This window comes from Pongo pygmaeus, chromosome 6 (genome assembly GCF_028885625.2).
Source record: "Pongo pygmaeus isolate AG05252 chromosome 6, NHGRI_mPonPyg2-v2.0_pri, whole genome shotgun sequence".
Lineage (NCBI taxonomy): Eukaryota > Metazoa > Chordata > Mammalia > Primates > Hominidae > Pongo > Pongo pygmaeus.
In genome coordinates, this window is record NC_072379.2 from 75,246,840 (window position 1) to 75,272,642 (window position 25,803).

A 25,803-nucleotide genomic window follows, 5' to 3' on the forward strand; every position below is an offset into this window, starting at 1 on the left:
TAGATAGATACATATATACATATACATATAGAGAGAGGAGGGATAAAGGAGAGAGGATAAATGTGTCAATTTTAAGCAAAGCATTTTCAAACATGATTTACAGGTGACAGTTCAGGTTTTGCCACTACAGTGAAGACATACAACTTACCCATTTTCAAAATGAAAGAAATGAACATTACAGGCCTCATGGTCCCACCGAGGTCCACTTTAAGGCCATGTGTGTATGATGTAGCAGTAAAATGAGTCCCAGTGTATGAGCGCTCATCTTCTCCTGTGGCCTTGGCTTTTAACTCTGATATGCTTGTGATTTCTAAGAAGCATATATGCCATCCTGAGCTTTCAAATAAATTCCAGCCTTTACTTCTGCATCTGTCTACTCAAGACTTCTGCCTACTGGATATATGCTGGATATATCCACATCAAGTCAAGAAATTAATGTTAAACTTATTTATAAACTGCCAGAAATTTGCTTCTCATTCTGTGTTCTGCATTTCAGAGAATTGCATTGTCATTCACAAGATTGCCAAAGTTAGAAACATCTGAATTATTCAATGGCTGCTTGTTTTCTTTTAATTCCTTCAACTATACACCAGGTCTTATAGTCCCTAATTCCTCTTCCCTTGTAATTTACAACTGCTTTTAGTTTCTACTACTGTTGCCGTTGTTGAAACCCTCATAAGCAGAAAAATATAGTTTGAATTCCAGGCCTGCTAATTTCTAGCTGTATGACTTGGAGAAAACATTTAAATTTCATTTCCTTGTCTGTAAAAATAAACCATATCTCAATAAATCTGGGAAAAAAGAAACATATGTTCTAAAAATTGTGATGTTAAAGAAAGTTTCAATTATTAAAAATATGTCTTTTTTCTGTTTTTTTATTATTATACTTTAAGTTTTAGGGTACATGTGCACAATGTGCATGTTAGTTACATATGTATACATGTGCCATGCTGGTGTGCTGCACCCATTAACTCGTCATTTAGCATTAGATATCTCTCCTAATGCTATCCCTCCCCCCTCCCCCCACCCCACAGCAGTCCCCAGAGTGTGATGTTCCCTTTCCTGTGTCCATGTGTTATCGTTCAATTCCCATCTATGAGTGAGAACATGCGGTGTTTGGTTTTTTGTCCTTGCAATAGTTTACTGAGAATGATGATTTCCAATTTCATCCATGTCCCTACAAATTACATGAACTCATCATTTTTTATGGCTGCATAGTATTCCATGGTGTATATGTGCCTTTTTAAAGTGATGCATTTAGAGAATAGTTCCTGGCAGGAACTATTAAAAACAAATACATGGACAGATAGAATGGATCTCTGCTTTACAAAGCAGTTTTGAGGATTATCTGAGATATTCTAGGTAAAACTCAACACAGTACCTGGTTCTTGTAGACATTCAATGATGGATTGCCTGTATTCATCATAATACCTCGCTCAGCTTGATTGCTTCTTAAGCAAGACCTTGGGAAAACTCTTTAACCTCCTTGTACTCAGTTTCCTCATCAGTACTAAGTTGCAATAATAATATTACCTACTTCATGAAATTGTTTTGAAGTAAATCTCAGATTAATAATTTAATAATTTTATGTGTATAAAGATTAGAACAGTGTCTGGCACATAGTAAGCACTGATATATGTTTATTGTAAATACTAATGTTATCATCATCATGAGAATCTTCTTATCTTCAATCTTGTATTGTAATAATTCATTCTCCCACCTCACCACCAGAATCTACGTAAAATACAAATATCATCTTCTTTTTGTGCCACATGTTTCAATGACATTATCACCCACAGGGGTTCTTATTCTAGACCTACATAATAGCCTAGAATCAGACCAAGGCCTTCAATTTTCATTCTTATTGTCTAAATTGAGACCAAGGAAAAATCCATTTTCTCCCACCCACCAATAAATAAGCAAACAAAAAAAGGCTATTTATCTGATATTTCCATTAATTACCTTCATCTCAACAGGACAAATTCTAATACGTAATTTGAAATTCACCATAGTAACCTACTACTTTATGTAACTTTCTGTACCTCCCCTAGCAAAATTACATGCTTCCAACTTAATTGCTGTAATCTTGTCTTTGTACTTCTGAAGCCCAGTATTAAGTAGAGTTACTTAATACATATTTGTTGAAAGGTTTGGGGTATTGAAAAATTATAGAAAAGATAAACTACATATACACACACACGCGCACACACATATACACACACATACATGTATATTATATCTGTAAACTATATAATCATGTAATGTCATATTTTTCTTTATGCTACTAATTTCTCATATTTAGTACCTGTGTTGAAAATTGTTAACATTTATTAGAAAAATATATCTGGTTTGGCTTTTCCATAATTCCTAAGTTCTCCTCTGGACAAGCAGCACATTTGCAAAGTGCATAGATAGTACAAATCCTGTGTCTTTGAGACAGTGATACTAGTTGATCACAATATATCAGTAACTTTGGCACTGGTTAAAAAAGCAGTTGCTCTAACAAACAGAGATGTATAGCCAGTTTAAACTGTGATAAATCAGGTTAAGATAATGGGCCTTGCTTTTAGGAAATCCAAGTTCAAATTCCAGTCAACTGCTTACTCTATGTGAACTTGACCAAGTTTTCTAACCTCCCGAAGGCTGCTACCCTATGAAATGGGACTAATAGTGATATCCAGATAAAAAGATTATTGAGAGTATTAAACAAGGTAATGGGAGTTGTTTTACATTTTGGATTCTACCAAACATTCAAATTCTCAAGATTCAGAAGTCTACCATAAGTCACACCGGCATCAGTCTGCTTAGAAGGACACAGAACAGGAACTGGAATCTGTCGTTATTGTAGTATCACACATTGCTCGTCTGGTTGGAATTCCCCTAGATATCCACGCAGCACAGTTCAGATGCAAGATGAGTTGCACATCAGGTAGGTCCAGGAGCTCTCCTGGCTTAAAAGCTTTATTTCCCACAAGAACTGCATCTCTTGAAGTGATCCTACAGTCATAGTCTCCAAGGTTGCCACAAGAGACAAGTTCTGTTCTAAGAGTTGCCACGTGCAGAGAAGCCCAAAGCTGCGACTGCTTACCAGGTGTTCACAGTGTCCCCAGTGCAGGTGCAATTTATCTCAGGAGATATTTTATCATAAACAATATAATCTAGTAACAAGTTGTCATTCTTCTTTTATCAGGTTACCAGAGTAACTAACTGTAGGCAGTTAACCAATGGTCATAGTCTCTACAAAAAGCTGAGATTGTTAATCCTTTCTCTGGACATACAATATGAGCTTAATAAGTATTAAAAAGAGGATAATATATACATATGAATGTGAAAAATAATATTAGGAAGGATAAGAAATGTACCTAAAGGAAATGAAATATGTAGAGTTTTGTAAGAGAGGAGTTACAGAAGGTGTCAGTCATTATTTTGCATGACTTTTATTGATAAACTCATAAGAGTGAAATCTTGCTCATCAAAGAGAAAGTCTTGCTTCATGGTTAGCATCAATACATGACACTGAGTAGCAATGGGATTTTGGTCCTCTCTGTTGTTGTAGGGAAAACAGAGCTGACTCACAGAGCCCTTTTACCACCACTCTCAGATGATCCTCTTCCCAGACCTCTCAACTCAGACAAATTGACTGTGATGCTTTGAGCTGTAATTGTCTCCTAGGAAAGCAATTTTCATACATATGCCAGTAGGATTAAGAAGATTGAACATGAGTTGTATTAAAATGGACCAGCATCTCTGTGGTTGATTATCACAGTTAAATATAGCAACTGAATGATGAGGCAGAATAATCAGTGCATTTTCCCATTGGACCAGATGGCTCTTCATAGCGAGAGCTGCCTGTGTCTTGTAAATATACACTATTGATTATTGAGAATGGGCAAGAGTTAAACTACAAATCAACACAAGTCCATCCAATTTCACGAAAACTCTTCAAAGTATATGTACCACTAATTGATGACATCTATACCATCATCTTCATCTTCATATGTAGGCATTATAATTTAGAATCCACCATCCCTTTAACTGAAGTACAAGTAGATAGATAAAAGTTTGAACATAAATACTGATAAAATAAATATTAAAGGTATATTTAGTGGATACCTCTACAGTTTATAGGTAAATAGATGTATATTATTAATACTTATGTTATATTTAATTAGGAAACCTACATGTATCCTATGTGTCAAAGTTTGAATAGAAAAGTGGATGTACTTGAATAAGCATACATTATAATTATAAATTGCATCTAAAGTTTCAAGAGATATTAAAAATAATGTTAAGGCACATATTAATTTTTTTCTATTCTAAACAATATGGTGTTAAGTTATTATATTAGTCAAGATTCTCTAGAGGGACAGAACTAATAGGCCATATATATATGAGTTTGTTATTAACTCACACAATCACAAGATCCCACAATAGGCCATCTGCAAGCTGAGGAGCTGGGAGAGCCAGTCCGAGTCCCAAAACTGAAAAACTTGGAGTCTAATGTTCGAGAATAGGAAGCATCCGTCACAGGAGAAAGATGTAGGCTGAGAGGTTAGGCCAGTCTAGTCTTTTCATGTTTTTCTGACTGCTTTACATTCTAGACTCGCTGGCAACTGATTAGATGGTGCCCACCCAGATGAAAGGTGGGTCTGCCTTTCCTAGCCCATTGATTCAAATGTTAATCTCCTTTGGCAACACCCTCACAGACACACCCAGCATCAATACTTTGCATCCTTCTATCCAATCAAGTTGACACTCAGTATTAACCATCACAGATCCACCCCTTGTCAACTTGAACCCATACACATCTCCTGAGATAATACATAATCTTAAAATAAAGACAATAGTAAGGTCATAATTATGCCTAACATAATGCAACTATCCTTCGTACAACCAGAAATGCACCAATCCCCAAACCAAATACTATTATGTAAAGTTAACAATACTTAAATACTGATATGAAGTCAGTAAATCTTATGTCACATGACAAAGGAAAAAGAAAATAAAATGAAGACATTTTCTTAGTACAACTGTATACATAAACAAACATGTTTTTAACAAAAGAAGGAGGAAATACTGACAACAATTACAGTCTTCTTTTCTGCAGCTGGCCACGTGGTCAGAGCTGGTACTGATGACTACCTTCTTCTACTACTCATTCTGTATTCCCTTTGCCTTCAGCAAGCACCTCAGCAGACTGTGGTATTTTTCCTGGTAGAGTGACCCAAGCTTTCATTTCGGAAGAGTCTGGGCCAATTGTAGTCCTGCCTGGATTCAGCTATTGTAGTTTCTCATTGACCTTAATCACAGGGCATGGTAATACTAAGAGACTCCCTAATTGATCTCCTGTATTCCATGCATACTTTTCCTTATCCTATCCACTTTCCTTCCCATTGACCTTAATCACAGGGCATGACAATACTAAGGGATGCCCTAATAGATCTCCTGTATTCCATGCATACTTTTCCTTACCTCTGTTATGGAGTAGTAAACTGATTTCATCTTGTTAGTCTGGGTCAATCATCCCAGCCAACACTGTAACTCCTTTCTTAGCCTGTTGAGTTAAAGGTAGAGGGAGCCCAAAGTGTCCAGGTAGCAACCTTAACTTCCAGTTTAATGGAATCATTGAAAGGTCTCCTGGTGGCAGCATTCCTCTCTCTGGAACTAAGACCTCTAGGCCACAGAACATAATGTTGCGGGAACAGGAAGCAATAATTTTGCTAGTGGATCACTAAGGATGACGATGAGTGGAGCCACTTCTACATCCATCCCTTGATTCCTGGACCCATGAATTCTGGCTATGGGAGAAACAGTACCATATATTGCATGCTGATTCAGAGCATACACGGCCTTCTGGAGAACTTTGCCCCAGCCCTGCAAACTATTGTTACCTTGTTTATGTTGTAATTGTGACTTCAAAAGGCCATTCCCCCATTCTATCAATCCAGCTGCTTCAGGATGATGGGGAACATGGTAAGACCAGTGAATTTCATGAGCATGAGCCCACTGTCACACTTCTTTAGCTGTGAAGTGAGTGCCTCGGTCAGAGGCAATGCTGTGTGGAATACCATGATGGTGAATAAGACATTCCGTGAGTCCACTGATGGTAGTCTTGGCAGAAGTATTGCGTGCAGGATAGGCAAACCCATATCAGGCATAAGTGTCTATTCCAGTGAGGACAAACCACTGCCTTTTCCATGATGGAAGAGGTCCAATGTAACCAACCTGCCACCAGGAAGCTGGGTGATCACCCTGAGGAATGGTGCCATATCAAAGGCTCAGTGTTGGTCTCTGCTGCTGGCAAATTGGGCACTTAGCAGTGGCCATAGCCAGGTCAGCCTTGGTGAGTGGAAGTCCATGTTGCTGAGCCCATCCATAACCTCCATCCATGCCACTATGGCCACTTTGTTCATGGGCCCACTGGGCGATGACAGGGGTGGCTAGGGAAAGAGGCTGAATGGTGCCCACAGAACAGGTCATCCTATCCACTTGATTATTAAAATCCTCCTCTGCTGAGGTCACCCATTGGTGAACACTCACTGGGATACAAATATCTTCACAGTTGTTGACCACTCAGAGAGTTTCATCCATAGACCTCTTCCCCAAATTTCTTTGTCACCAATTTTCTAATCATGCTTCTTCCAAGTCCCTGACCATCTAGCCAAACCATTGGCTACAGCCAATGAATCAGTATATAATCACACACTAGGCCATTTCTCCTCCATGCAAAGTGCACCACTAGGTGCACTGCTCAAAGTTCTGATCACTGGTAAGATTTCCCTTCACTGCTGTCCTTGAGGGATGTCCTAGAAAGGGGCTGTAGTGCTGCAGCTGTCCACTTTCAGGTGGTGCCTGCATACCATGCAGAACCATCTGTGAACAAGACCCTAGTCTTCTCTTCCTCTGTCAACTGATCATAGGGAACTCCCCATGAGGCCATCAGTGCAGGTTGGGAAAGGGAAGGCAGGGTGGCAGGAGTGGAGACCATGGGCATTTGAGCCACTTCCTCATGTAGCTTACTTGTGCTTTCAGGACCTGCTCTAGCCTGATCACATATATACCACGTCCATTTGATGATGGAATGCTGCTGTGCATGATCCACTTTATGGCTAGATGGGTCAGAAAGCACCCAGTTCATGATAGGCAGTTCAGGTCACATGGAGACTTGATGACCTATAATCAAACGTTCAGTTTCCACCAAAGCCCAGTAACAGGCCAAGAGCTGTCTCTCAAAAGGAGAGTAGTTATCTGCAGAAGATGGCAGAGCCTTGCTCCAAAATCCTAGAGGACTCTGATGTGATTCACCTATGGGGGCCTGCCAAAGGCTCCAAACAGCATGCCTATCTGCCATTGACACCTCAAGCACCATTGGATATGGGGGGGTCACATGGCCCAAGTGGCAGAGCAGCTTGCACAGCAGCCTGGGCCCATTGCAGAGCCTTCTCCTGTTCTGGACCCCACTCAAAACTGGCAGTATTTCAGGTCACTCGGTATATGGGCCAGAGTAACACACCAGTTGAGGAATGTGTTCCCTCCAAAATCCACATAAGCCCACTAGGCATTGTGCCTCTTTCTTGGTTGTAGGAGGAGCCAATGTAGCAACTTATCCTTCACCTTAGAAGGAATATCTTGACAGGCCCCACACCACTGGACCCCCAGAAATTTTACTGAGGTAGAAGATCCCTGAATTTTAGTTGGATTTATTTCCCATCCTCTAGCATGCAAATGTCTCATCAATAAGTCTAATGTGTTTGCTACTTCTAGATCTAGAACACACTGGATCTAATCAGCATAATGTCATCAATGTAATGGATCAGTGTGATACTTTGTGGAAGTGAAAAGCAATCAAGGTCTTTCTGAATAAGATGATGACACAAAGCTGGAGAGTTGATATACCCCTGAGGTAGCACAGTAAAAGTATACTGCTGGCCTTGCCAGCTGAAGGCAAATTGCTTCTGATGGGCCTTATGGACAGGAATGGAGAAAAGGCACTTGCCATGTCAATGGCTGCATACCAGGTACCAGGAGATGTGTTAATTTGCTCAAGCAATGAAGCCACATCTGGTACAGCAGCTGCAATTGGAGTTGCCACTTGATTAACCTTACGAAAATCCACTGTCATTCTCCAAGATCCATCTGTCTTCTGCACAGGCCAAATGGGAGCATCGAACAGGGATGTGATGGGAATCACCACCCCTGCGTCTTTCAAGTCCTTGATGGTGGCACTAATCTCCTCAATCCCTCCAGCTATGCGATATTGTTTTTGATTTAATATTTTTCTAGGTAGAGGCAGCTCTAATGGCTTCTGTTTGGCCTTTCCCACCATAATAGCCCTCACCCTACCAGTCAGGGAGCCAACGTGGGAGTTCTGTCCACTGCTAAGTATGTCTATGCCAATTATGCATTCTGGCACTGGGGAAATGACCACAGGATGAATCCCAGGAACCACTGGACCCACTGTAAGTCGGACCTGAGCTAAAACTCCATTAGTTACCTGACCTCAATATGCCCCTACTTTAACTGGAGGACCATAATGACGTTTTGGATCCCCTGGAATCAATGTCAGCTCTGAGCCAGTGTCCAGTAGTCCCCAAAATGTCTGATCATTTCCCTTTCCCAATGCACAGTTACCCAGGTAAAAGGCCAGAGGTTTCCTTGGGGAAGGATGGAAGAAAGATTAACAGCATAAATTGTCCATAATGCAGTGGTTTTCTTCCCCAAGGGGACCCGGCCTCCCTTTCGTTCAAGAGGTTCTGGGTCTGTAAACTGGCTCAAGCCTGGAAATTGCTTGAGGGGCCATGATTCTCTGTTTTTATAATTCAAATATCTTTTGTCCATTTGACCTAGAAGTTTTCTGCCTATATAAATTAAGTAGGAATACAGTAGGCTTCCTATCAATTTCACTTCTAAGAACACTATGATTAATTAACCAATGCCAGAGCTCTACATGAGTCAGACTATTCTGATTGCTTCTTTGCCTCTGCTGTCCATTACAATAGCTAAGCCCACCCTGCCTTTGATGGTTGAGTGCCGCCACTTGGCCCTTGCCACCTCAGGATCCAATTATTCTCATTGTATTTAAGTTTTGTAGTTGAGTGACTGTGGTTTCCACTGTTAGATCTGACATACAGAGAAAAGCAATTACAGGCCTTTTCAAAGATGCAGTTGCTGCCCTCACAAATCTATTTTGCAAGGCAATGGTCAAGGGTATATCTTCTGGACCTCCTAGCTGGGATGAGTAGGTATAAAGTGACTAATCCACTCCACCATCCCAATCTCCCTAAGCCTTTGGATCCCTTCCTCTACATTAAACCAGGGGAGACCAGGCATTTCCAGCTCACTCACAATGGGCCATCTTTTATCCATATTTTAGCTAACCAAGCAAATAAACCATTAGAACCCTTTTTAACTCCCCAAGCTGCAACATTAAATGCAGAGTCCCTACTTAGTGGGCCCAAATCAATAAATTCAGCCTAACCCAACTCTATCTTCCTTCCACCATTACCCCACACTCTTAATATCCATTCCCATGCCTGTTCTCCAGATTTCTGTTTATATTAATTAGAGAATTCAAGCAGTTCTCAAGTGTAGCACACCTCCTCTTGGGTCACACTCTCAACCTCACCTCTAGGGGCCTGCCAGGACTTTAGTCTAGTTGTAGGTCTAGAAGCAAACAGGAGTGTTGGGGGTGGCTCCTGAGGAGAATCAACATTATCTTGCCTGGTAACTGCCTCAGGGGAGGCCATCACTGTTGCCTCAGGCAGTGCAGGGTTTATCTCCTCAGACAAAGGTGGAAAGGCTGATGACAGCATGGGTTGGGGAGTGGATATTGTCACTACTTTGGATGGGGAAGCTGTTTCTTCTGGCAAAAAAGATTCATCAGAGTTTACAAACTCAGTGTCCCCAGCTTCATCAGGGTCCTCCCATGTCCGCATTCCAAGTTGCAGGGTCCCATTCTTTTCCAATCAATGCCCTCGCTTTAACAGTAGACACCTGGTGAGGCTGTGCATGCATCTTTCCTTGCAGATGACCCACTCACATGATAAGAGCTTGTGTCTGTTTTTCCACAATTTCAGCTCTTTCTCAACAGAAGATAAGTCTCTCACTCAGGACAATCTTAGCAGATTTGAGGCTCAGTATCTGCTTCTGAAGCTAGGAGTTAGAATCCCTGAGTTCATCATTTTCTTTCATCATTTTTCCACTGAACTTAGGAGCAACGAACTAGCTTCATTATGTTTCTTGGTTCTCCACGTATGGTCAAAGGTATTATGTATAGAGTCACTAAACTCCTTGCCTCTCATGAGCGATGAATCAGGAGCGTCAAATGCGTTTATTTTGCATAACTCCCTAAACAGTTCACACCAAGGACTATGAGTGTTCTCCATACTATTAGAAGTAGAGTCCTTAGAATTTTGGGGTCTAATATTAAGCAGCCACCTCCAGAAACCCCAAAACCAATGAAAGAATTCCATTCTTAATATTCCGCTCCTCTAGAACCACTCCTGGTACCAAAATCTGTCTTAGTCAGCGTTCTCTAGAGGGACAAAACTAATAGGATAGATATATATATAAAGTGTAGTTTATTAAGTATTATCTCACATGATCACAAGGTCCCACAATAGGCTGTCTGCAAGCTGAGGACAAAGGAGAGCCAGTCTGAGTTCCACAACTGAAGAACTTGGAGTCTGATGTTCGAGGGCAGGAAGCATCCAGCACGCGAGAAAGATGTAGGTTGAGAACTTAGGCCAGTCTAGTCTTTTCACATTTTTCTGATTGCTTTATATTCTAGCTGCACTGGCAGCTGATTAGATGGTGTCCACTCAGATTAAGGGTGGGTCTGCCTTTCCCAGCCAGTAACTCAAATGTTAGTCTCCTTTGGCAACACCCTCACAGACAAGCCCAGGACCAATACTTTGCATGCTTCAATCCAATCAAGTTGACACTCAGTATTAACCATCACACTTATGCAGGCATATTTACTTGATTCCCTAAACAGAATGGAAATTAGCGTATGTTAACAGTTCTTGGTTTCTCATTTTCTAAGTTAAAACAAATCTGGAATGAGTAAAATGAACAGTATGGTAAACTTAGCTTTAGCTAATTTTACTTAATTCTCTTTGTTTTCTATTTCCTATGAATGGTTTAACAACTCTTAGAAAACAGAATAATATGCAAATGTTAGCTTTGAGTCTAACTGCTTTTCCATATCATAAATGTTGATGTATTTTCAATGAAATTGGAATCACACCTCCAAGTAGAAATAAAAATGCCCAAGCTGATTCACTCTTGAGTGTAGAAGACAAAGTTCATAACTGCCTGTGAGTCTGTAATGAGAATATCAATGCTCTTTCACAGCTTTTGCCAGCAAGAGAAGCTTCCAATGACCTTCCAGTCCTGTGTGATCACCAAAGAGTGCCAGGTTTCCGAGTGGTCAGAGTGGAGCCCCTGCTCAAAAACATGCCATGACATGGTGTCCCCTGCAGGCACTCGTGTAAGGACACGAACCATCAGGCAGTTTCCCATTGGCAGTGAAAAGGAGTGTCCAGAACTTGAGGAAAAAGAACCTTGTTTGCCTCAAGGAGATGGAGTTGCCCCCTGTGCCATGTGAGTAAATAAAGAAGGGTATAGTGTCTGCCCAAACTACGTTTGCTCAGCTATTTGATTTTGACTGAACAGTATTCTGAATAACAGTAATTTTTACACATAAAAAAAATCTTTACAAACAGTATCCTTAAAAAAAAAAACTGATTTTACAGAATAAAAGTATCTCTGACAAACTAAATCTCCATGAAATTTTTAGCACCAATTCTATGTTTATGTATTTTCTATAATAGGAGTTGCCAAAATTTTTCTGTAAAGGGGTAGATAGTTAAAACATCAAGCTTTGCAGGCCACATGTGTCTCTATTGCAATGACTCAACACTGCTATTGGAGCTAGAGGTAATATGTAGACAACTGAGTGTGGCTGTGTTCCAATAAAATTTTATTTATATAAAAAAAAGGTGGCAGGTTGATTTGATCTTGGGCCACAGTTTATCAACCTCTATTCCACAAGGTAAAATAAACTTTCCAAATATAGATTATTGTTAACTATTAAAATTCAGTACTTTGTATAACAAATCCTATTCAATAGAGTAAAATACTACATCAAAATAATGAGACTTTAAGTTCCATGAGGACAAAGATTGTGCTTACTAATATTGGGAAAGGGGTTGGGTTTTTTGCTTGTTTGCTTTTGTTTAATTACTAGCATATATCACAGTACCTAGTACAAAATAAATGTTCAATAAATATTCATTGAATTCAGATTAAGTGAGACTCATTCTGAAACATTTGGCAGTATGACAGTATTAAAATATAATTTCCAAGTTATTATTGTGAATTATTTTGGTAATAGCAATATTTCAGCTTAATCTGTATATAGGATATTTATAAAGCAACTTATATTAGTTTTTCAATAGAGATGTGTGAACTTCATTGAGAGCATCTCTGGATTATTCCAAACATTTAAAGAACATGCATATAGCTAGATCTTTATGAACCAGTGGAGAGGCAAATTACTACTACTACTATTCCTATAACAACAACAAAAAATAGTAATGTTTTATACCGGATATATAATTCTGCAGCACTTTGGACTCATCCGTTGTGCTCTAATGTAAAAAGTGACTGAAACCTCCACAGAGAATTTCCTCCCCAATGTCTCTGCCTGTCCCACTGATTGTTCTGGTTCCTCTCCACATAATAGGCTCAAGGATGTTGCCAGGATTTCCTGTGTTTTCTCTCCTATGAGTTTCTTCTATTTTTGTTGCAAGCTAGGTGCTTTATTCTTTTTCTTCTCAGATATTCAAACACAATTAACAAAATAAATATATATCCTTGAGTATATTTCTCCATGCCCTTTTTTGGGGGTAGCATTTTTCATAGAATGTGTAACCAATTTACATTATTGAAAGACTATTCCTCTCATTGGACTTTTTGGCGTGACCTAAATCAGAACTTCAATTTATTTAAAACAATTATTGCAACTCCCTTAACAGATGATCTATTTGGTTTTGCTTCCTTCCCCTTCAATCCCCAAACCAAGCATCAATTATCCGTGTTTCTATAATTGACCTGAGTGCTGCACTTCCTTTATAAATTAATGTCAGGTGTTGTTTCTTCATGACCCAGTCCCACAATTCGTTAAGCAACAAATCCCCACTTATAAAATTTAAAAACAGGCATGACGTTCATCTTTACTGTCACAAAACCTTACCATTGACAGAGTGACGCATCCAGATTAGACATCTGAGGGCCGTTTAACCTTCTGCCTGATTCAGGTGGATATTAGCACATCCATTTGCACCTATGTTGGCTGTTCATCCGATTACTAAGGAAGCATCTTGGTTAAAGTGACACACAGTGCTACATGAGTCATGTTCTTTGTGCTTTTAGAATATCCATTTTCCTTGAGGTGGAGAAATGCCATCACTTCTTATCTTCGGTGGCATCGGGAAATGTTTCCCTAGCTATCTCCTTCAATCATGTGTTGGACTGACAATCCCCTGACATTTCTCTCACATCATAATCTTGATTGGAGCTTTAATTGAGCATCATAGATCTTCTTTCCTGTGCTACACTGATGAGAAGTGCCAGCTCTTTGCATCATGCATCAGCACTCATTAGGAGTGCTCAGTGCTACAAAAAAAAAAAAAAAAAAAAAATCTTATTCTTGACAATAAAGAGAAAACTCTGATTTATTGTCTTATAATTTTTAACCCTAATACACAATTATAATCTTAATACACTGTGCACTTTTCATTTATTTTGTAAAAGGCAAAGCAAATGTTTTAGTTCATCATCACTCAGAATGTTTCCCATTTTCATATTCAATCCTCCTTTGTTTATAGGCAACAAGAAAGGGCAAGCCTGGGTTCAGCTTAATTGAACATAAAATTTCATGTTTTCAGCGTTATGCTCCCTTTTCATAAAATATTTATAAGTAACTTCCAGTAATTGCAATTGAAACAGGATCACCCTAAATTTAACCCCTCATTAAATGGAGCACTGCAGAGCATAAAGAAGGAGTTGAAACCAAATATGCATCATAGATGTAGTCTACGATGGATTCTCCAGGAAAATGCTTTTGAGACTAATTTTCGTTAAAACAAAGTATGACAGGAGTAGAGAAACATGTCATTCAATAATTATGGTTGCTGCTGCTGGTGTTTTCTTTATTTAGGTATGGCTGGAGAACTACAGAGTGGACTGAGTGCCGTGTGGACCCTTTGCTCAGTCAGCAGGACAAGAGGCGCGGCAACCAGACGGCCCTCTGTGGAGGGGGCATCCAGACCCGAGAGGTGTACTGCGTGCAGGCCAACGAAAACCTCCTCTCACAATTAAGTACCCACAAGAACAAAGAAGGTAACCTTTGCTTTATTCTCAAAGATTCACTTATGAAGACTGACTGAGCATGTGATTGCTCTGAAGGGATATATACACAGCCATCCGGGTCATGAGGGCTGCATTTCTGTTCACATTGTGGTTGGTATTCACTATGGTAAACAGTAATCCACATTATGGTTGTGAAAATGTTTAATACAACTCCATCTTTGGTCAGTTCTGGTTTACTGACAAGTTTCTTTAAAATTTTGACTTAAAGGCCTTCTTGACTCAACCTCTTCATCAAACTTTAGCAGGAATAATTTAAAAACTAGACTAAAAATGTATCTGTAAATATACACATATCATGCAAATATATATTCTAAATTCCAAAATTATATAAGAAGTAAAACCTGCTTGTCAAAAAAAATCTTATTTGGATAAAATGTGGTTAAAAATAAGTTAATTATGATATTGAATAAAATTGTCAACTTCAATTTAAATAAGTACAGAATAGAAACTATAGTAAAAGAAAACTTTAACCCAAAGGCATTTTTTAAAACTCTTCAATTGTTTGGCAGATAAATCTTTTTTTTTAATTAAATCTGTTTCAGGACCTGATGTAGTAAGTGTACAAAAGAATAATTGAATCCAATATGGCCCAAGCTAAAACTATATATTTTAGATATTAATATGACGCTAAAATTATCATAATTACTTGATTAAGTGTATATTGAATTAGTACATCTTACGTTCACACACAAATATGAACATTTTTAAGCAGTACTGTAAGCAATCTTTATCCTCCTTCTGTCTGAGGAATAGCAGGACTTCTTTCACTGACCCATTGAACGTATATTAACATATACAATTTGTTTAAGAGAGTAAGGATAGAAATACCAATACAGATTGTATGTCATGGAAGTCCTCAAAGTCATCAGGAGAGCATGTAGACAAACCAGTAATTAAAGTGAAATATGCTATGCCATAAAACTAAGTTTCAGAATGAGCATAAGGGAGTAGTAGAAACAGAGCCCTTTATGGAGGGAGTGGCACTTGAGCTGAATGATGACAGAGACACTACTTACAGGGAAGCATGGCAAGAGTGCAAGAGGGAGTTCATTTCAGGCAAGGGAACAATGTGTATTAATGCACAATGCTAAAGAAAAGCAAAAACAAAGAGCAAATCTCACCAATAAAGATGAGCGTGTTGTATTTGGCAGGTTGTGGAGAGGGGAGGGGAGGAAAGGAGATGAGAGGAAAGGATTAGATTTCCTAGAAAATACCTTGGTAGAAAAAGAACAAGGATAAAGGCCCTATTTGATACCACCAAGTGAAATACCAAAAAAGGAGAATATTTTGGGAAGGAATACGAGCAAAAATGATCAGAAAATAAGGTAAAGAACCAAGAGAAATGAATGTTTTAAAAACCAAAGAAGGGATGGCTTCTCTGCCCCTCCCAAAAAGGACTGACACCAGTGACCAGTAATTCATGGAAGATAAAAACTGAAGTTTTGCAGTTGCAACTTTCAAAATTTAATTGTTCTGTATCCACTAACTTTACACAGCATGTCAACTCATTTAGGAGTCTAGCCTAGGGATACATTTTACTACTAATGTATCTTGAGGTTATAAGGAAGTAGCATAAAACATGTAATGTTAGTACATTAATATTTTCTTGGCCACTTTAATGGCTGCATTTTAACACTCTTAAGTAGATTTATTATAGCAGTCTTTCCAGGGTAGTATAATTTCATTGCTAGAGGTAGATCAGATTTTAGTTTCGGAATGTCAATTATGTCCTGTAGGTTATTACTTTCCAAAGATCCTTCAGAATTCTGAATTGCAACTGGGTATTTTTTTTAAAGCATTTTCTTTTAGAGCTCCCCCCGACCACTACTAAACCACTACAGACACCAAAAACAGTCACAGAAAAAGAAGGAATATTGAAAGAATATCATTATTAAGATGTAGTTGTTAGACTAAAGCAAATGCCAAAGCAAAGGTCAATAGATATGAAGGTAACTAATTCACTTAAAATTAATATTTATCATGTAAATATGTAACATGAATAATTTAGGAATATGTGTCCTTTCATATCAAATACCAAGAATACTAATGAACTTCTTAAAGTCTTTGCAAAAACAGTTGATTCTCCCTAAAAATGTAGCATTTATTCCACGAAATTTAGACTCTGTTAGTTTCTCCCTGGGAGTACTTAACATTTCCCAATAGGAAACATATCCAGTATACCAGCATCCCAGGGGTGACATGCGGAGTCTATAAATATGTGTGAGTGGAGAACAATTAGGCTGTGGGCTTGAAGATTATTCACACTTGATGTTCAGTCATGTTCATATGAAAGAATGAAAGCTTATCTTATAAAAGAGAGAAATCCCTCAAAACAACTCCCCCAGCTAATAAGAAGACACTCATTTCAAGAATCCATGACTGTGTAACCGTGAACAACCTGTACTATCAACAACTCGGTTTTACTTAAAGAACTGTCTACACTGTTCTTTTTGCAGATTCACACTATGTGTTCTCTAGATGACTTGTTTTCACATATAACCAAGATGTGAAAAAGACTCTGACACAAAACAAAATACTTTAACTCAAAAATAAAATTTATTAGTACAAAAAAATACTGAAAGCAAGTGATATGAAATTTAGGTAAACTTCCTTTATTAACTTGGTGCATTGTGTTACACAGGGGAATGGTACTGACTATCTTAGCACAAAGGCAGGAAGCATTAATGACTTTTTTACTCATTGGTATATTCTGTACTACTAAATGACACACACCATAAGGGACAGAAAAATTCTTATCCTTGGAGTTAATACATTTAATTTCCAAAATAATAAAATGTATCTTATTAAAGTACTCACAAGGTCTTTAGTATAATATTCACAATTTAGTATGCTATTTGTGTCAGTGGAATTATATCATCAGAACATATCCTAAGTTGGAGATAGCACCTGTAAACAGTAGGAAGAAATATATCTAATCGATATTGGAGAGTGTCTATATTTTATTATTGCACTGCTCTTAGCTGTAGGTAACCCTCCCAATCCTGACAACTATTCCCCCACAATATTCAGGTGAGCAGAATTTCTACTATATCATTTCCATAGAAGAAAGGCTTGACAAGTTCCCTACTGACAGTGTCAGTAGTAAAACCCTTGACAGTTTTTGTTCAGCCAGCTGATCAGATTTCCAGTAGGCTGTGAAGAATGTCCAGCTTATGCTGGCGTGAAATCCACCCTTATCAGAATATGACAGGAAGAGGCCTTGCCTGTGGGGAGGTTATCTGTATGAGTCCTAGAAAGTTGATGAACATGTTGCTGATCATTGGATGCGTGGAAGTAAATTGATTTTTTTAGAGTTCAAAGTAAAATGAAAGTAGATTTTACCCACAGTAACTCAAGAAATTCTTCCATTTAGTACAGATCGAACATGTTTTTAAGTGAGGGAAGCTGAAAGTATTGGTTATAAGGCAACATGAAGTTTACAGTGACTTATAGGAAACTTAAGAGCATTACTCTGTAGAAAACATATTAAAAATCCACACTAAAATCTGGATATTGTCTACGGGATTGAGGATTATTAAGAAAGACAGCCTAGATAATAAGCCTGTATGATGACATAGAATGAGATATAGCAGCAGAAAGGATTGGAGGATCAATGGGAAGATAGGTGGAGGGATGGATGATTGAACTGTGAATGGATAGATGGAAAGATAAGTAAAAAACTCAAATTTCCTCATGCTCAACAAAGAAATAAGAAAATAAAATAGTCACACCATTGCTAAATGGAAAGTAAATTATTTATCACTGTATTTTATCTACGGTTTCCACACATAAACCCACTTTAGAAAAAAGCTTTTTGGAAAAAGAGAAAAGAAAAGAAAGGCTATGCTTATGGTGCTATTTTCCTGTTATTTTAGAAAGTAAATATCAGAGTGTGTTGAAGTCTTGTGCTGTGTCTTTCCTATTCCTCACTTTTGAAATAAAAGGTAGGTGAGAATATTTTACATGATAGTTCCACCTGAAGTGTATATCAGGGAACCATGGGTTGCTGATACCTAACAGAGTCTCCATAGATTCTCAGATGCAATCCTTAAGTCATTTAGGAAAGGGAGTGGTTTATTTTTACTTTCTATTTTGCTAAAAATATATCGAACCTGTCCCATGAAGAAACATGATTTCATGTTTTTTGACTTTCTATAATGCCATTATGTAGATGTAAATTACAGGAAAACAAGATTTTTAAATTTACTGACTTCTAAAACTTTCACTACTATACTATAATTATACAAACAGGCATATAAAGTTTGGCTATGAACACTTTTTGAGAATAATATAAGTATAAACACTCCATAATTTATTGCATTTCTAAGCATACCACTTTCTGCTCATCTTAATGTGGTAAATGAAAAAGGACTAGAACCCATGATGGCTACAGCTTGGAAACACAATGCACTGTAAATACAGTGGGATGTAAAAAGCACTAGAAAATAATATGGCAGGTCCTCAAATAATGCTGTTTTGTCCATGAACGTTTTGTCATAACATTGACGAGAAAAAAAAAAATTGATTCTCAGCTGAGGAATGTGGAGTCTGCATGTTTCTCCCATGTCTGCATGGGTTTTCTCTGGGTATTTGGGTTTGCTCACATGCCTCAGAGATGTTCACATCAGGTGAACTGGCATGTCTACGGAGTCCCTGTCTGAGTGAGTGTGGGTGTGTGTGTGAGTGCACCCTGAGATGGGATGGTGTGTTGTCCAGCCACGGTTCCCACCTTGCTCCCTAAACTGACGGAATAGGCTCTGGCCACCCACGACCCTGGACTGGAATAATTAGGTAATGAATGGTCTTACTTGTTTTTAATCTTTCTTAAGTGTATGTACAGCTTAGATTTATTTCGATGTTTAATATTAAAAGTGTTTTGGTCTTTATTTAGAAGTTTAGTGATGTTTTTGTGACCAGACATATGCCGTGGGAACTTAACTCTCTTGTTTATATCAATTAGCCTATGGAGAAATGAGTTCTCTTTTAACGATGATTAGTCAAGGCTTCCAAGAACCTATTGGTGACGTTAAATGAGGACTTACTGTATATAATAATTAAAACATAGGAATCCCCAAAGAAATCAGAGCCTCCTTGTTAGCCAGTCCTCTGTATATCTTGTGGGAGAGAACAGCTTTTACCCTATGAAATTACTCTGTGATCAGTGGACTACAAAATGGAAAGTGAGATGTCAAGAGGTTCAGCTATTGGGGTAAAAGGTAATAAAAACTCATGCTGGGAATTAGATTAAGGTAGTTAGTTGTCTACCCAGAGGTAACATAAGAGTTTTTATTGGAGAAACGGCTTACTGATGAGACTTCAGGAAGTATTCAACCAAAAAGGCAATCAGAGAAACATATCATGAGGCAGCTCAGAAGTCAAATAAACATGAGTACTGTGCTTTATACCTTTGACTTGGTAGGTTTTTAGTAAACATTTGCTGTTTGATATATTTACTGTTCCCTTTATAAAATGGTACAATCTCTTTTAATTTGTCTGAAAATTATCTCTTGAATATTTCAAATATCCACCCCCACTTCCTTAAATTCTGTTTCACAAAGAGGCTATATTCACACTCACACTGCCTTTTATCTCTGAATATGGAACTCTTTACACCTCTGAATTTGAATAGAGGACATATGATCTAGTCCTTAGATCAAATGACATGAGTCAAGATTCACACACCTTGTTTTCAGTTTGGACACTAATTTAAGAGAGCAGTTTTTATTTCTTTTATCTTTTCTAATTATAGTATATACTTTAAAAGTCTTTTAACGTCTCATCTTAAGGCTATTTTCAATAGAACCCCAGATAGAAATCAGGAAACCTGGTTTTCATTTCTGCTTAGCATGTATTCTTAGGCACATTACTTAACTTTATTTGCCTGAAGATACCTATTTATAAATTACTCTTCTGTTCCTATTCAAGCTATGTGACAGACTAGCTTACACGAAAAAACAGCCTTTATATAACACCTAGTCAAGATTCACACATTTGGAATATATTGTTTGGGGAAAAATGTAGAAACATTAAACACTCTTATATTTTATTAACTCATTATGCATATTAAAAATTTAAGAGTAATTATGAAGTAAAAATACAAATTTGGTTTAATAACTACTAATATATTTGTATAATTATGTATTATACAGTAATATAATCAATTATTAATAAGTAATGTGCATATATATATTTTCCAATGTTGTTTTAAATGATCTTAAGGGCAGAACTGAGGTCTTGACTAACTAAATGATTCCCCAGAACAAACCAGCAAGGCTGAGCTGCTGATGCTTCCTGTGGTTGCCCTTGGGTGGGGATGGTACAGGAAAAGGGTTACACATTTTGGGAACCTAGGAGGAGTGAAGCCAATAAGGAGCATGACACAGAAACTTTAGCCAGAGAAAGAGAATACAGGCAAAATACTGCATTACTTCATTAATCTCAAAGGATAATCAAGTAAGTAGAGAAACTCAACTTACCTGTAGAGGGAGACGACAATTAAATAGGTCAGCCTCAGTCTTAACTTAGGAAAAAAATAAGACTCACTAAGAATTCCAATTATGGGACTGTATTCATATTGGTTTTAGTTTCAAATTTATGCTTACTTCCATGAGTCCAAAAACTGCAAAGCTTGAGAAATTAATATAAGAAATTATATCATTCCACTGGTACTACTAGAATGCCTGAAATAAACAAATGCAAAAACTCTCTAGATGAGAATACCTTAACCTAAGGCACAGGATTTACCCCTGTAAACTGCACCATCCAAAATTATGAATTATGCAAGGAAAAATAATCCATCATAAACAGGATTTAAAATGCCTAACAAACAGTAAGATTAGACTCCCAAGATTGGAAATACTGTAATAGAAATAGCAGATAGAGGCCAGACATGGTGACTCATGCCTGTAATCCCACCACTTTGTGAGGCTAAGGCGGGTGGATAACTTAAGTCTGGGAGTTCGAGACCAGACTGTGCAACATGGTGAGACTTTGTCTCTACCAAAAAAATATAAAAACTACCAGGCATGATGGCATGCACCTGTAGTCCCGTCTACATGGGAGGCTGAGGTTAAGAGGATCTCTTGAGCCCAGGAGGTAGAGATTGCAGTTAGCCAAGATTGTGCCACTGCACTCCAGCCTGGGTGACAGGGAAAGACCCTGTCTCAAAACAAACAAAAAAAGCAGATAGAGACCATAAAATGCTAAAAATTTATTAAAGATTTAAAGGAAAAACTTTACAAGATTAAAAATAATGAGTCAGAATAAAAAAGACCAATTTTTTAAAATAGTAGTTTTAGAACTGAAAAACACATTCATTGGAAATAAATAAACAGGTAGTTTGGACAGATTGAGCTAAACAGTTATTAGCAAACTGAAGACAAAAATAAGGAAATAATTGAATATGCAACACTGAGAATAGAAGTTGAAAATAAAAGTGAGGATAATAGTCATGCAGAGTTGAACAAGAAGGTTCAGAATATAAGAATCAAAAGAAAGGGAGAGAAAATGCTCCAGGAGTGGTAAAAAACACAGATATACAGAATTAGGAAAAACAAGAATTTTCAAGCAGGATAATAAAATACCCGCACTAGGGACAATGTAGTGAAATTTCAGCTCAACAGCTACAAAGATATGTTAAAAGGAATAGAGACAAGAAAAACAGTATTTAAAAAGGAATTAGCAAATTAATAGTGAAATTTTCAGCAGCTACAGAAAAGCAAAACAACACTAATTATATATTCAGAGTACTGAGAGGAAAGTAACTGGCAACATAGAATTATTTATCCAGCTACCTAACTTTCAAAAGTATGGGCAAAATTTAGACAAAGGTGAAAGGGATTGCCTTCAATAAACCCTCACTGAAAGATTGCCAAAGGATATTTAAGAAGGAAATCAAACCAAGAAAGATTGATTAAAGATGAGCAAAGAATTTGGTAAACACATGGATAGTCTAATTAAGCAGAGATATGTATGAAGCAATACTAATATTATAATGTGCATTTAGTTGATGAACAAAAATAATATAGGATACGAAACAATAAGGAGAGTATTGTTTAGGAAAAAGGTGGAAATATTAAACACCCTTCTATTTTACTAACATTATGCATGTTAGACATTTAAGCATAATTATTAAGTAATAATACATATTTTGGTTTTAATAACTATTAATATATTGTATATGTATTATTATACACTAATATAATCAAGTATTAATAATTAAGTAATGTGCATATATATTGTTCCAATCCAATAGAAAAAATGAAAGAGACTGGATAAAATTTAATCAATTTAATAGAAGTACTAAATAAGAAAAAAATACCGATTTTTTTACATGGACTATCTAATACCAGATAAAGACTAGAATTGGAGCTCTAAAATGTCAGAGTAAAAGATTATTACAGAAAATTATTTTGTTTTAACTATAAACTGCATCTGAGAGACAAATCAGCTGTATTACAAATGTTTACAGTGACCAAACTAAGAGTGTGGACTATTGAGTCCAAACAGTCACCACCGCTGGAAAATATGTAAGCAGACTAACAGATCACACTGTGTATTAATATTTTCTAGTCAATAATGGCACCTTTATATACAAAGCACAGGTAAAAATCATATTTTTTCAAGGAAATAACATAAGATTAATTTGCCATATATGTGTACAGTGTCAAAACTATTCAGGAGAATAAGAGGTTGGATCAATTAAACGGCATTTGATAGAACATTTTCTTAGATAATAAAAAAATTCCCAGAATTTTCTCCAATATTTTTAGAGTGAAGGATAATCTTTACAAATGTAAAATTCAGAAGCAATCATGTTACCAAATTGATATTGTTCAATGAAGCATGAAAGCAATTGCCAACTTCTAAAATTGAAGGATAGAAACATCTGAAAATTCATGAGTATTTCAAACCTGTCTCTCTTTTTATCATTCTAGTTTTTCCCAGTTTGCTAATGGAAAAGACAAAAATGACATTGGCAAAGAAATTATTACCCAGACAAGATTATAAAATTCATGGTGTATATTGGTGTCTTGTACAAAGTCATGGATGATGTACTAATAAAGTATATGAGTAATATTAAGCTAATAATAAAATATTGGATAATAATCTTGTGACACAGAAATATTTTAATAGACTACAAACAACAGAATATCTCTAACAATATGAAGTATAATGAGTATGTATAAATACCCAGTTAAGTCCCAAATGCCCACTATTAAAAAGTAGTAATAACAATGATGATAATGGTAATAACAACATTAATTACATTTATTAAGACATTATATTAATTATTTGGTTGCTTCAAAGATTAAATGTGTAAGTCGGGAACACACACTTGCAAGGATTTAATATTAAACTCATTCTATGTTCATTCTCCCAAGTGTTATTTTTCTGACCATCAATTACAGTAGAGGAAGAGTTGCAAATTCAGGTATCTCACTTGTTATTCTTTCATTCACTCAACAAATACTTATTGAACAATTATTAGGTTACACCACTGATTTAGATGTTGAAGATATAATTTTTTATGTTTTTATTTTATTTTAATTTGTATTTCAAGTTCAGGGATACAAGTGCATGTTCATTTACATAGGTAAACTTGTGTCATGGGGGTTTGCTGTACAGATTGTTTCATCACCCAGATATTAAGCCTAGAACCCATTAGTTAAGTTATTTTTCCTGATCCTCTCCCTCCTTCCACCCTCCATCTTCCAAAACACCTCAGTGTGTGTTGTTCCCCTCTATGTGTCCATGTGTTGTCATCATTTAGCTTCCACCTTTAAGAACATGCAGTATTTGGTTTTCTGTTCCTGTCTTAGTTTGCTAAGGATAATGGTCTCCAGCTCCATCCATGTCCCTGCAAAGGATATGATTTCATTCTTTTAATGGCTTCATAGTATTTTACAGTGATTTTTTTAAAAAGTATACTTGATACCTGTCATCAGGAAGCTTATAGCCTGATAACAGCCTTGAAGTTATAGCTTTGTGTACTTGGAGTTTAGACTGACCCTTCACAAGGCTGACATAGGGTGACTTGTATGGATCTGTCAGTTTGGGGCTGTCTAATCCCTGAGAGTGCACTACACCATGGTCCGTCCTTAATAACAAACCTGTACCCTTATTCCTCAGGTGAACTTTTTTTCCTCTAAAGCATATATCCTCAAAATATAGTTTAAGAATCACCTGGATGCTTTAAGAAAATGCAGACATTCCTGGATATTACCCACTGGGGTTGTAATTCTGTAGGTCCTGAATGAGGCAGGAATCTGTTTTTTATAAGGATTGTCATTGATTATAATCAAGAGTTGATTTTACCATACAGCTAATGAGAGTCTTTTGGGCCCCAAAGCTTATGCAATTTAGAGAACCCTAATTATTATTTTTTTAAAAAAGCCAGATTGCAAAATTCCAAATTCAAAATCACTCACTAACATCTCTGCCAGGGCCTTAGAAGGGCCCAAACCTTAAGCTTCATGGGCTTCTCAGTAAATCTACCCCTAATTCTAACATAGCTTTTTGGCCTCTATTACAGCCAGTGAGAATGACTACTTTAAGATGAGAAACAGAAACACATGCATTGTGTCTTGAAAAGCCTTGTTTCCCCCATAGTTCTAGAGGTACGACTGGGAAGAATGGAATGACTAGAAAAAGTCACTATATATTTTCCAAAGTGAACTGGACCTTTCAGTAATAATATTAGTCTTTTCTACATTCTTTGACCCCCCAGTTTTAGATCCCTGAGCTCTAAATCTTTAGACACTCACAATACTTTGCTAGTATTTAAGCTGGGAAATTAGGGAAGGATAGATACTGTTTCATCTTACTTCATACCTGTAACCTGAGATGGAAAGAAGCCATAGCAGTTAATACAGGACCTTCCATTAATGAAAGAAAGATGGTGGATAAAATGTCATCTAACCTGACACTATCAAGTGACTATAGTATCCATGCTTTTTGTAACCCTTAAGCACTTATTTCATCGAGTTCGTTGTAGATGAATGATAGCGCCAGGAGGAATTTTGAAATGAGCACTCAGGGATGTGCACTGGTGAATGAATAGCATTTTTTCAGAGGCACACTCCTGCTATCTAAAGATGTAAAAGAAATGGTTTGTGGCTAGGGCTGGTTGTTCCCTGCCTTGCTGATGATTGCTCAATAGGGAGTAGCTACTCTCTCCAGTGTTAACAGAGGAGTGCAAACTACATTGTAGAACTCATTAATATTTATTCTTTCTAAAAGCAATGGGCAATAAAAAGGGAAATAAACCAAGGAGAATAGCAATGGGAAAAGAAAACCATAACAACAGATTCATCTTGGAAAGGTCTCATCATTTATTGCACACAAAAATGTGCTCAAAATACAAGG

General features: G+C 37.2%; 1 protein-coding gene across 1 annotated transcript in view; it reads left to right on the forward strand.

Annotated features, from left to right (window-relative positions):
* The window catches only part of THSD7A (thrombospondin type 1 domain containing 7A), a 488,656-nt gene that overhangs the window by 242,683 nt on the left and 220,170 nt on the right, over window positions 1-25,803 (forward strand). Inside the window, exons 3-4 of the mRNA XM_054495160.2 lie at window positions 11,356-11,604; window positions 14,225-14,406. Coding sequence (XP_054351135.1) covers window positions 11,356-11,604; window positions 14,225-14,406 — 431 coding nt within the window. The remainder of the gene's footprint in view (window positions 1-11,355; window positions 11,605-14,224; window positions 14,407-25,803) is intronic.